The 13,132-nt window shown below is 34.7% G+C and overlaps 1 protein-coding gene across 19 annotated transcripts in view; it reads left to right on the top strand.

Annotated features, from left to right (window-relative positions):
* The window catches only part of FOXP2 (forkhead box P2), a 314,333-nt gene that overhangs the window by 164,174 nt on the left and 137,027 nt on the right, over positions 1 to 13,132 (top strand). For 12 of the 19 annotated variants that reach the window (XM_073651932.1, XM_073651939.1, XM_073651929.1 and 9 more), the window contains 2 exons: positions 9,080 to 9,217; positions 11,850 to 12,092. In XM_073651932.1, the coding sequence (XP_073508033.1) occupies positions 9,080 to 9,217; positions 11,850 to 12,092 (381 nt within the window). The remainder of the gene's footprint in view (positions 1 to 9,079; positions 9,218 to 11,849; positions 12,093 to 13,132) is intronic. The other 7 variants (XM_073651941.1, XM_073651940.1, XM_073651945.1 and 4 more) reach the window with 3 other exon arrangements.

The following is a 13,132-nucleotide window of genomic DNA, read 5'->3' as shown; positions in this document are numbered from 1 at the left end:
TATGGCACCTAGCATTTTAGATACCACACAAGACACTGCTAAATGTGCTCTACCTTCTATTCAATGATTTTAGGAGCCTAATGAACAATAGTGCAGAATTGTTTGAATATGAATGTGCAGTGGGATGGAGTTTGACCTTCAGCTGTGATTTCAGTTCATCAGGATTAGTCAAGCTAGGCGATCAAGACTGCTAATGCATAATGATTTATAAAATGAAAAATGTGTAGTGACCATGCAAATGTTTCAGCTAATCAAAGAGAGGAACTTTAGCTTTGAGAAGAAAGAAAAACAAGGGCATGTCAAGGCCTAAACTAAAGATGTATGTAAAATAATCTGAACATCTTGATTAGCCTGAGTGAGATTAGAAGTTACTTTTTGGCCTTTTAACATATGGCATAGCGTTTTACATATCCCCTATAATCACTACAACAACAAGGGTATGATCATCTTGTTTTTGCCATTTAGAAGCGGAAAGTAATCTTGGCTAAAACATCTACGTGTAACTGAAGACATAGCTGGTAAAACATTGTTCAGTAAACTATTCTTTGATTATAAAAATAACTCTCAGTTATATTAAGTTAATTAAATGGTAGAATCTAATTGATGCGAGTTTTGGTGCAGTCTAAACAGTATCAATGAAATGTGGTTCAGACTCAATGAGGTTTTATCACTTGAGCTCTTAATAGAACATTCAGTATTTCTTCGTTACAGAAAATATACAAAAATACTTCTATTTTGTTCTCTTATGTAACTTATGTAACACAGCTATGTAAAACACAACGAAGCTCGTGTGTCAATAATCTCATTAGCTTCATAGAAAATACGAGTATCTATAACATATTTGTAAATGTTGCACAAGGTTCCATAACTTAGTTTTAGACTGATCTGTGAAGAAGCCTATATTAATCTTCTAATCTGTCAATATATGAGTTTGGGATGAGAGGTAGTGCAATGTGTTGCTATTACTTTGTCTTTCCTTTTCTTTATAAGAAAATAAAAATTTCACAACTATTATTATTTATTATTATTATAGCGCCATTTATTCCATGGCGCTTTACATGTGAAAAAGGGGTATACATATTAAAAAGCAAGTACAATAATCTTGAACAAAATGAGTCACCGACTGATACAAGAGGACTCAGCCCATGAGGGCTCACAGTCTACAAGGGAGGGGTGAGGATACAGTAGGTAAGGGTAGAGCAGATCGCGCAGTGGTATGGTGGAACAAGGGTTACTGCAGGTTGTAGGCTTGTCGGAAGAGGTGAGTCTTCAGGTTCCTCTTGAAGGTTTCCGCGGAAGAGTTTTGGAGTAGAATGCATTAATAAATATTGAACATGACGTGAGGTCTATGGCAAAATTTGTGAAAAATACTCATACAAAAGAAAATTGGAGACAAGCCGTAGGTAGAAACTCACCAGATTGCTTGTTTTATGGTAGAAAAGGTCCCCGAAAAAGCAAATCTGGAATTCAGTGGGCTACTATTAGCTACTCTGCCCTATTTTTTCTTCTATGCTCTATCCATAGTTCTAGTCTACCATAATCTTCAATTATTACAGTAGCCTATATTTATATATTGTCAAGGTAGCAGTTTATAGTCAGGAACTCAGTAATACACCTAATGACAAATAATGTAAATGAACATCTTTAATGAGATGAAAAGGAGTACTATACTCAAGAAAAATGTTTTTTTTTTATTAATAATGACTTTTATTTACATACATCTAAAATATCCAAAAGCTGGTTAAGTCATTTTCTAGAAATGTATTGGAAGAGTGTACTGTACATATCATGTGTCTACTAAAAATGCACAACAAGCTAGAGCAAAACAAAACAACATCAAAAAATATATAGATAGATAGATTTCACAAATATATATAGTATACATATACAGTATATATGTAAGGCTCATATTTATAACCAGATGAACCTTTGGAGATTTAGCCGATGCAGATTATTTAACCAGCTAGAATGACATAAAAAGGTAAAAATGGTTTCTGGAAATAGTCAAGCACTGCAAGTAGCTGACTTTGTCAGCCCCATGATCTTTGAATGGACCAGCACCACAGATGCTTGACTGAAGTATTGGTGGTCTGTGGGAATCGCAGCAATCAGAAATCTTTCCCCTACCCAGTGGGTATATGATAAAGTATCTTGGAGACCTATTTTTACTACAGAATATCAATTCTATAGGATTACAACTTAAATTGTGCATCAAACTGCTTATTATGGGATTACAACAAATAGTCATTTAAAATAAGTCCTTTCTAATCACTGTAATAAAGAAAACCCACATGCCTGCGTTATGGCTTTTTTATATATATTTATATGTATCTACTTTGGCTGTTATGACACTGATTTTCCCAATAACAGATACTGGCAAATCTACTTTCTTGAGAAAAACTAAGTACACCCTCTTTGAGTTTTATAGTTTTATGCATCAGGACATGATAAAAAGAAATCTAGTCCTTAGAAGGAATTTGACATATACAACCTGAGATAACAACATGTAAGAAATTACACCGTGTCATTATTTACTTAACAAAAACTTAGGCCAAAAATTCAGAAGCGCGTGTGAAAAATTAAGCACACCCCATGAGTGAATAGTTTGTAAAGATTAGCAGAAATAATCATTTTTGTATAACTTATATCAGTCTCTCATCTTTCTGGAGGGATTTTGGTCCACTCTTCTTTACAACGTCACCTAAGTTCCTTTAGGTTTGTGGTCATTTGTTTATGCACTACAGAATTTCAATTGGGTTGAGGTATGGATCCAATGAAATTCCTTTAAATTCGGAGTGAATTATTTCTATTATACTTTCTAGGGCCTAATTTGAGCTGCCATTCCATCTTGAATTACTACATAGTGTAGCTGATTGTGTTAAAATATTCATTTTTATGTTATTTTCTTCCTGTCTACAGGAAGATTATGCCACATGTGTAACACCTTTTGGTAATTTTAGAAGTGTCTGCCAATGTTTTGAAATCTTAAGTTTTTAACTGTAATTAGTAAAGGTCAAAGCAAATGCGTCCAAACAATCCCGTCTATCTCTCCACTTGTCATGTGAGCAACGCAGCACTGAATCTAATAAATACGTGGAACAGATGTGTCCAGCACTCTGCTGTGTTCTCTCATCTGACTGGGATATGAACAAACAGTGCTGTAAACAGAGGCTTCATTTCTGGCATTATCTCACAAAATCATTGCTAGGCAACTAATTGTAAGTTGGACTTTTATTACTGTCTCGTTGTCCAAATATCAGCCATCATCTATAACAAGCTTTCCATGCAGTTTGTAAATGCAGACATGATTTTACAGGGGTTTAGTGTCTGCGGATGAAATGTCTGTTATTAGCGCTATGTTGACTATAAGGTGTAGTGAATTTCTCGCCATAGTAATTGTATTGTACAGTACTTGGCCTGCTCGTCTGAAATGAAGCAAAACTACTGCAGAAGTCAATGGTGTAACACTGCTACCATTAGTCTCCCAGTAAAGTATCGTGAATATGGCCTGGAACTTAGTGATTCTTCAACTTGACCGTTGCGCTTGTATTAAATTATATTTGGATTAATTAGAGTCTGTAATTGAAAATATTTGAGGCTTGTATAGGCAAAGTGTATGGGCATGGCAAGTTTTTGCACGAATATATAGTTAACTCCTCAGTGACCAGGTATAAACAGGTCCTATTGATGATCTTCCAATTTTTTTTTATGTTATTGACTCTCCTCTTTGCTGCAGCCATAATATTTACTCTTCTTTTAATTGACATGGCTGTATGAGGCATTGTTTTATGCTTTACAAATTGCATCATAGTTGACGCTATTTTGGGGTACATATAACTTACAGCGTAATTTTATTTTGCAATACAAATATAGAAAAAAATATTTTTCATTCAAATATTATTTTACTGTTCATGTTTCACATCAAATAACCTGTTGAATGAATTCACCTGGTTATTACAATTGTGTGGATAGCTATTATGTGTAGTTTTTTTTTTTTAATGTATGTAAAAAATGTATTTTCTATGAAAAAAACATGATTTTTTTGTAAAGGGGACTTATTAGTTTTATTGCATTTTTATGTTTTATACATGTTTATAGCTTTTTTTCCGAATTTGCCTTCCCCAAGAGATCCTTAAAGATCTCTACTGAGCACTTTTTAATGTTCATTATTATCCATCTGGGGCATCATTAAGAGCCCCAGTTTCAGGGGAAACCAGCAGCACTACTACTCTGCCGATGCAGAGACCTGGCAATTCCGATACATCAGGCCATGGCCCCACTATCAGTATTTGGTCAGTATTTCTTCTCAGGAGTGGGAGCCAAAACCAGGTGAGGAACAATCAGAGAAAAGGTTTCATAGAAACAAGTGAACCAATTCTGTATTTATCACCCACTCCTGGTTTTGGCACTTACTGAGCTCTATGTAGCAAGCAAAAGAAAAGACTGAAGTGATAAACTATTTCTGTCTTCTCCCTGGGTGCCTTGTTGTCTGACAGCCTGGGACCAGATTGCTTCTGTTAAATTGCAGTAGCTTTTAACTCCTGCACCCTATTCTTAATGGCATAAGGGTTAAAGCCCCAAGACCAAGTGGCATAAATTTATGGTGCTTGGTCATTATGTGTTTAAAATAGTTTTATCAAATAAATTCAATAAAGTTATCAACATTTCTTGATATGTCAGTATAACAACTCAGTTTGCTGTTTGACTATATCATCCTGCACAGGTCATATTCTATTACTTCAAACTTCTGATTCCAGCATTATTTTTGAAAAAATATAGTAGAATTAGTGCAATTTATTTAATGACCAGAATATACGTACATTATAAGGTGCCATTGTCCTTTTATGTATACAATAGTCATAAAATATCCATATTTTTACCCTTAAAAATTGACAATAGCATCAGCTGGTGTGTTACTTCCTATGGTATCACAAATCTGTGCTTTTATGATACTCAATTGGCTACCTAATCCTGATGCTTCTGTACCATAGAAGCAAAGTGGCAATACACATTAAACACGTGTCTGTTCACCTAACAGGTATTCATTCTAACATTTAATACACATGCTTTCTTGGCTCAGCCAACATCCAATATATAAGATCCTTCTCTCACAAAACATTCTTCCATGCAAATTAGATGGCTTGTGGATTCTGTTCAAAATTGGCAGGTTCAGCCAGTGGTCGTCTAATGTGTATTAGACCTTTACCAATACATTAACAATTCACTTGACAAAATCCAACAAGCCCAATCTTTTTTGTTCAACATCTGCCATCAGGGGTGAGTCACGACACTCACATACACTCACAATGGATGGTCATCACACTGAAATTGGTCAGTTTTGCTGATGTTTATCTACTCTGTATGGCCACCTTTTTATAGACACCAAAAGTTTTGGTTTAAAGGGTTTATATACGCAAGTGAAACACATATATACATTTCAAGTCCCAAAAAGAAAATGACCTAAGTAATAATTGGCGCTCTACAATATAATATTTAACCTATACAAAATTGGAGTAACACCACCAAATAAAATATAAATAATAATATTGAATTCAAAATTGATAAAAACACCAATGACAAATAAAACAATGAAAAATTAAGAACATCAAACAGAGGTAGGACCCACATGGGAAAAAAATAAATAACAGCCATTAGTACATGTCTTGCTATTATTATGTACAAAAAATATAAAAATAAATATGCTATGTTTTAATACCAAAGACTCAATGAGCCCAGATCAGTGCATTCATTGATGAATAACAGAAGGTACAGTTATATAAGTATCAAGATATACCTTAGTTTGGCAACAAACATCTAGATATGGGCACAGATGAATGCACTAAAAATAAAGTGGAAATAATCCTACAGAGTTAAAAAATTCTGTATGAATCATAGTACATGCATATGTGCGCAGCCACATTCAAGTGTATCCGGAAATCATCACTGCATAACATGCCCAGTGGATATGCAAACCAGACATGAATGTTTTTAGAGCAATTTCAACAAATGCAAGAACATATGAAATAAGTATACAACCTGTGTGGGCCTAAAGAACACCTTTAGTTTTGGATTCAATAAATTATTTATATTTTATTTGGATGTATACATTTTAAGTTACTAGGTTTTATATTTCTACTGTATATTTTGATGCCTTGTCTAATTGTAACAATTGATTAAGTTGAATAATCGTGAAATGTATGTATACAGTATCATCTGTAGAAATTTATATAAATAGACCTTCAAAGGGAATCTGAAGACCTACCTCTTCCGACAAGCCTATGACCTGCAGTAACCACCGCTGCCCGACCAGCTGTACCCTCACCTACTGTATCCTCACCCATCCCTTGTAGATTGTGAGCCCTCGTAGGCAGGGACCTCTCTCCTCCTGTACTAGTCGCCGTCATGTTTTTGTTCAAGGTTATTGTAATTGTTTTTGCTATGTACACAGTTTTTCACATGTAAAGCGCCATGGAATAAATGGCGCTATAATAATAAATAATAATAATATTAATCTATGTGAAAATGGGCAAAAACCAAAAGTTCAGTCTTTGACATGTTCCTCCACTGGAATCTTACTAGAGGTTACATAGTTATATAGTTACAGAGTTACATAAGTTGAAAAAAGACCTAGGTCCATCAAGTTCGTCCTTTCTCCACCAGTTATACATTTTGTCACAAAATTAACTAAAACCTACAATGTTATGTGTATTGAGGAAATCGTCCAGCCCTCTTTAAAAAGCTGTTATAGTGTCGGCCATTACTACCTCTTGAGGTAAGGCATTTCACATTCTGACTGCTCTAACTGTAAAGAATCCTTTCCTGTTTAGCTGTCGAATCGCCTTTCTTCCACCCATAATGAGTGCCCCCTGGTCCTTAGAATGGTCTTTGGAAGGAAAAAGTCATGTTCCAGTCCTTTGTATTGACCACACATATATTTATACATATAAATGAGATATCCTCTGAGGCGTCTTTTTTCTAAGCTAAAGAAGCCCACCTTTTCCAACCTCTCATCATATGAGAGGTCTTCCATCCCTTGTAATAATCTAGTTGCCGCCTTTAACTGACTAACTTTTGAATATCCTTTTTAAAATGTGGATCCCAAAACTGAATCCCATATTCAAGATGTGGCCTCATAAGTGATTTTTAAAGGGGTAACAATACGTTGGGATCGTGGGATTTTATTTCTCTTTTTATACATCCTAAAATCTTGTTTGCTTTTGCGGCTGCTGCTTGACATTGATTACTGCTGCTCAGCTTACATGTAACCAGAATACCCAAGTCCTTCTCCTGATCTATAGTCCCGAGTATACTCCCATTTAATGTATATGCAACAATAGGATTACTCCGTCCTAGATGCATTACTCTACATTTATCTACATTAAATCTCATTTGCCAAGTGTTTGTCCATTCAGTCATCTTATCCAGATCGTTCTGCAATATTGTAACGTCAAGATCTGCAAAGCCTGACACTTTACTCTAGATCCCATCCCCAGAGTCATTAATAAAGAAGTTAAAAAGAATCGGTCCTAGCACAGATCCCTGCTGTACCCCACTGCTGACTATATCCCATTTAAAGAATGTACCATTTATGATGACTCATTGTTTTCTAATGGTGAACAAATAGTTGACTTCTGCTCAATTATAAAATGGCTGTAATGATTTTCTACAATGCTTAAATTCTAAAATGTGCTGTTTTACCTATTTTAAAATTTGTAGCTACTGTATACAATTCTATTTCTTAATATTATCCAATTTATAGTAATGGTTGGTAGAAAACTAATCACAAATAAATGTTGTACTTATCTTATTTGCTGGCTACACAATGTCTACAAGCAAGTTTAAAAGTTGTAGACACTTCAAATGCTCCTCCGATTTGTATAAAAAGAGAGAATTTGATGAGACTCCGATGTCATGTACAAAGGGGTTGTACGGAATTTAAAATTATTGTTAAATTTTAAAAACAGTACCCCATCTGTCTATGGGTGTGTCTGGTATTGCACCTAAGCTTCATTGAGCTTAACATAAATACATAGAATAAGAAATTAAAGGGCTGAACCACACTAGCTATTACCCTCTTTATCAGGTCAATAACATTTAACCTTTATTGTATTAGATTAAAACATGTATTGGAGATAGCATCCCACATCCATCAATGGATGTTAAGACAATATTGAATGTTTAAATTCAGACATGCAGCACATGTCCTCTCAACATGTTTCACTGATAAATTGGCATCATCAGGGGATGGCACATTAGTGTTAATCAAACAGCAATACCACTAACAACCATGGTGCTGTTTTTGCAAATTGGCAACTTTAACTTGGATATACAGTATACTGTATATACAACAGATAGCTACTTGATCTAAGTATAATAGCATACACCTTTAGCAAATATTTATATTCAAATACATCCACCAAGATAATATGCAACTGAAAATGCTTGAATGGTTTTCCACATATATATATATATACCTTTTCTGGGTCCAACATTTTCTCTGTTGCTGCTTTGGTCTTTGTGCATTAACTACAGCAGTAATGTCACCATGACAGTGAACATCACTGCTGCAGCCAATCTCTTTGATTGGCTGCAGTGGTGATGTGCGTTATAGTCATGATGTGAATACATAGAGACTGGAGCAGTGGAGGAGAGCCAACAGTAGAATTGGGAAGGGAATTTTTGAACAAAGGGAATTTGTGTTTGCAAAAACTGTTACCAAATGATTTTATTTAAATTACAAAGTGGAAACCCATTTAATGTGTATTACAATAAGATAGTAAGAATGAACATTACAGATATCTCTATATTGGAGCAATATATACATAATAGTCTGTTGCATATGTTTAAACTGCTTTCCCCAGGATGGTAGCCCTGCACTTGCTTGTAGCAGTATATATTCTGAGTCGTCTTTACATCCTTCATGATGCTATTTTAGACATAAACATCTCAGTTTCACATTACATGAGTCAAGTCTGTAACAGAATAGCAGAGAATCAATATGAATTGCGTCTATACAGCCATAAGCAATCACTGAATTTAAAGTGAGCCTGTCAGTAATGTTTTCTTCTCTTTATGGCAGGTGCCTGTTTCAGTGGCCATGATGACTCCCCAGGTGATCACCCCTCAGCAGATGCAGCAGATCCTTCAACAGCAAGTTCTATCTCCACAGCAGCTCCAAGCCCTCCTCCAGCAGCAACAAGCCGTTATGTTACAACAGGTAATGTTGGTTACCTTCCTTTAACAGTTAATTTTTCCCGAGTGCTTGAATGTTAGGGTTGCATAAGCCTTCTGTCATGTTTATCTTGTCTTCACCTTTTATAGCAGTGTATATCACTCACAGAAAAATAATGTGCTGTCAGGTGATTGTTTACATTGTCATCTGAAACAGAACATTACATTTCTAGACTTGTCAAAGCACAAGAAGTGTCAAAGAGAGATGCAGGAGATTGTTGTTTTTATCATATATAACACGTTACCACTTGTTTTAGTCATAATAGGACTATGGTAGTCGGAGAATTTTCTAGCATTTATTTTAAGCGGAAAAGTAATAGATCTGCTTTCTATAATAAAGATTATGTAGCATATTGAGGTTTATGAGGAGTGAATTCAATGCAATAAAAAGCCAAGTGGTTGAACCACAAGTCAGTCGATTTTTTTATAATGAGTTTGTAAAGCAAGTGAGAATTCGAAATATTTTGCTGCCAACATTAAACTCTACAGTCATATCATATAGTAAATAAAAAAGGAATAGGTAGGCAAATCATATTGGCCTGAATTCCTTTTGTGATATAATACAATGCAAATACCACTAATGTGCAGACATTTGTTAGTAGTATTATTTTAAAAGAATTGTCCACTAGTCAGTTTAGACTTTCATGTGGTAACACTAACGGAAAAAAAAAAAAAAAATATATATATATATATATATATATATATACAGTATATACAAAAATGAAGGATTAAAAGTAAAATTATTTGGTAAAGCAGTCACTATACGATATACTTAATAAAATCACCATTAAAACAACAACAGCAACAAATCTTTAAACATAATATTCTGTGCTATAAATATTGACGATTATGAGAGTTGGACAACCTTTTTCAGATTTGTTGGATCCCCAGAGATGAGCTCATTATGGGTATTTCCACTACTAAAAGCAAGAAACTTACCTAATTCAGTGATTTATAAACTGGGAACCCCTTTATTCGCCTGATATAACACAAATGTACAAATACAATGAAGATATCTAAACAAGACAACCTGTCTTGTTTTTAACATGCAAAGAAATAAAACTTTTTTCATGCACTAAAAGCTAATAATAAGCTTAATGCCGGGGTCAGACAAGAGTATGAAAAATGGTCCAATTTTCATCAGGAAAACTCGGACGATTTTCATCTGTATTGTCATCTATATGCCATTCATGTGCCATCCATGTCTCGGTATTTTACATCTGTGTGACATCCATGTAACATGCATATTTACATATATATAAACAATTTGAAATGTACATGATCAACTAAAGTTTTCTAGGTTAGTTATGGCAATGCATCCATAGAAATCAAATGCTACACTGATGATCCATATGGGATTTGATGATTTTTGCTGCCCCATAGACTTCAATATGCTTGTCTCCACTGATATATGGTAGAAAATAGTGCACGCTGTAATTTTTTCACTGGGACACTTGGTCCATATGAAAAACTGTTATCTGACAGCTCTATTGAGTTACATTGGTCATTGTGCTGTCTAATTTTTTTACTCAAACTGAGCACGACGGTATAATACAATCGTCTGATCAAACCTTCAAGGGAACCTGTCATATCCATAGGTGCTATTTACTAGTAGACATAAGGTTATTCTACAATTAAATAGTGTTAACATCATGTTAGGCAGACTTATTGGAAGAGCAGCTATTGGGAGAAAATGAACTTATATTCTCGCTGTAGCCACTTGTTTTCAGTCTTAAGAATGGTGCAGGGAGCGGTTACAGTCATGGCTCACTATTCTGTGAGTGTGATGTAATCACTCCCCGGCACTTTGATTGACAGTTTGCAGCAGTACACTATCAGCTGCTGAATATAATTTAATTTTCTCCATGTAGCCGCTGCTCTTATATGGAAGCTTAATATGATTTTAAAGCTATTTACCTGCAGATTGAAACTGCATTCAGGTGAATAGCATTTTTGGACATGACAAGTTCCTTTTAATAATGCATTTCTCCATTTGGGTTCTGTAACTTATACTGATGCTCTGTCCACACTAGCATTGTGGCTTTTGTTCAGAACTGACTTTTGAGATTATGTCGGATCCCAACAAATCTTTATGGATTTTTTTAGGGAACTATCAGTCTTCTGTCAAAATTCCAATATTTTTAACTGTAAGCATAGTGCTGTGGGCTATGCTAGTTTTTTTTTTATTGCTAAACAAGAACAGAAATTCAACAATAAAGGGAAAATTTTGAACAGAGTCTAATATGCAGCTAATACTGAAATAGAGATTTTAGTATCTGCTATGCTGCTAAAAAAAATATACCTGCAAAAAATACCAAAAATATAATTTCTCTGTATTAATAAATAAACAAATAAATATATATGAAGTATATCTTCTGACTGCTGACATTTGATAATTGACAAGACAACAGCGTATGTAAACATGTATAGATAATATATTATACACTTATTTAAGGTAATAGGTGCTACTCAATTGATGGTTCTTAAAAAGAGTTTTTACATTTCTTAGATAAGGTCAGTATGGCAGTTGTTTCAATACAGAGCATTGAATCACAGTCCAGAGTAGTGAAGCTTAGGTAATTTGTAATATATGAAACTTTTGCCTTTATTTATTAAAGTCAAAATGGTTTATTCAGCAACAACTACAAGAGTTTTACAAGAAACAGCAAGAACAGTTACATCTTCAGCTTTTGCAGCAGCAGCAGCAACAACAGCAGCAGCAACAGCAGCAACAACAGCAACAGCAACAGCAGCAGCAACAGCAACAACAGCAGCAGCAGCAACAACAGCAGCAGCAGCAACAACAGCAACAACAGCAGCAACAGCAAACCCCACCACACCCAGGAAAGCAAGCAAAAGAGGTTTGTTCAATGTGTTTGTTGAAAGTAGAAAATTAAAACCAAATCAGTTAATGGAGTTAGCTCGAGATTTAATTTGGCTTTATTGTATTTGTTTTAATTTTTGGAGACAGCAAAGGGTTTTCTAGCTCACAAAATACCCGAAACAACCATCAAACTCCATATATGTTAACATGAATAGTGCTTTTTTAAAGGTGTTGCACCACAAAATACATCAGTTGTTTTAGTATGCCCCATAAACATTATATGGAGCATCAGGGGAGAAAAGCATTTGGGAAGCCATGTTATATACTGATTAGTGGGTATATCAATGGTGGGGCCCTAAGTTGACTAGATATTTATCACATCTCCTGTTGATATGTGATAAATGTCTATTGTGGGAAAGCCCATTTAACTGTTGTCCAAACAAACAATGCAGAAAAACCTCTTTGAGATAACCATCCAAAAATACATTACGTATGATCTTCTAGACGATGGTTTGAACTTGTCAAACAAGCATAAATATAATGGAACTAAAAATCCATTGGAGATGTTTATTCCTTTTATTGCCTTAATCTATAAAACAATAACATATTCTGTAGCATTTCATAAAGATTTGGGCAAATACAAAGGAAGAAAAGTAAAATGCCATTATATTTTTGAAGTGCTGGAGCATATCAGGGTATGTAATGAAATCTTATGCAAACAAAAAAGTGAATGTAAAAATGACTGCAGATATTGTCATTAGACAGATTTAGATGGTTTGTCAATAATTATAAAATTAATGCGGATTGAGTGAGTTGGTTAATGCAGATTAAATAGACCTACTAAAAAATTATGAACTAATTTGCTAAACCTAATAGTTGGCCCAATTTCTTACCCCATAACATGGCTTTTTAGTGGCATCTCATGACCTTCTAACACAAGCAGTGAGTTTTCTGCCTTTTTCCTGCTTGTAGGAGATGTGAAAATGGCTGTCAGACTCCATTCACTAGCTGAGCCAGCTCACTTTCTCTATCTCACTATCAACCTTGACAGATATGATGACTTGCTTAGTTAAGACT

Source organism: Phyllobates terribilis, unplaced genomic scaffold (assembly GCF_046119375.1).
Source record: "Phyllobates terribilis strain yellow unplaced genomic scaffold, ASM4611937v1 Scaffold_11__3_contigs__length_659146591, whole genome shotgun sequence".
Taxonomy (NCBI): domain Eukaryota; kingdom Metazoa; phylum Chordata; class Amphibia; order Anura; family Dendrobatidae; genus Phyllobates; species Phyllobates terribilis.
Note: the sequence above shows the minus strand (reverse complement) of the source record. Positions and strands in the feature narration are given on the sequence as shown.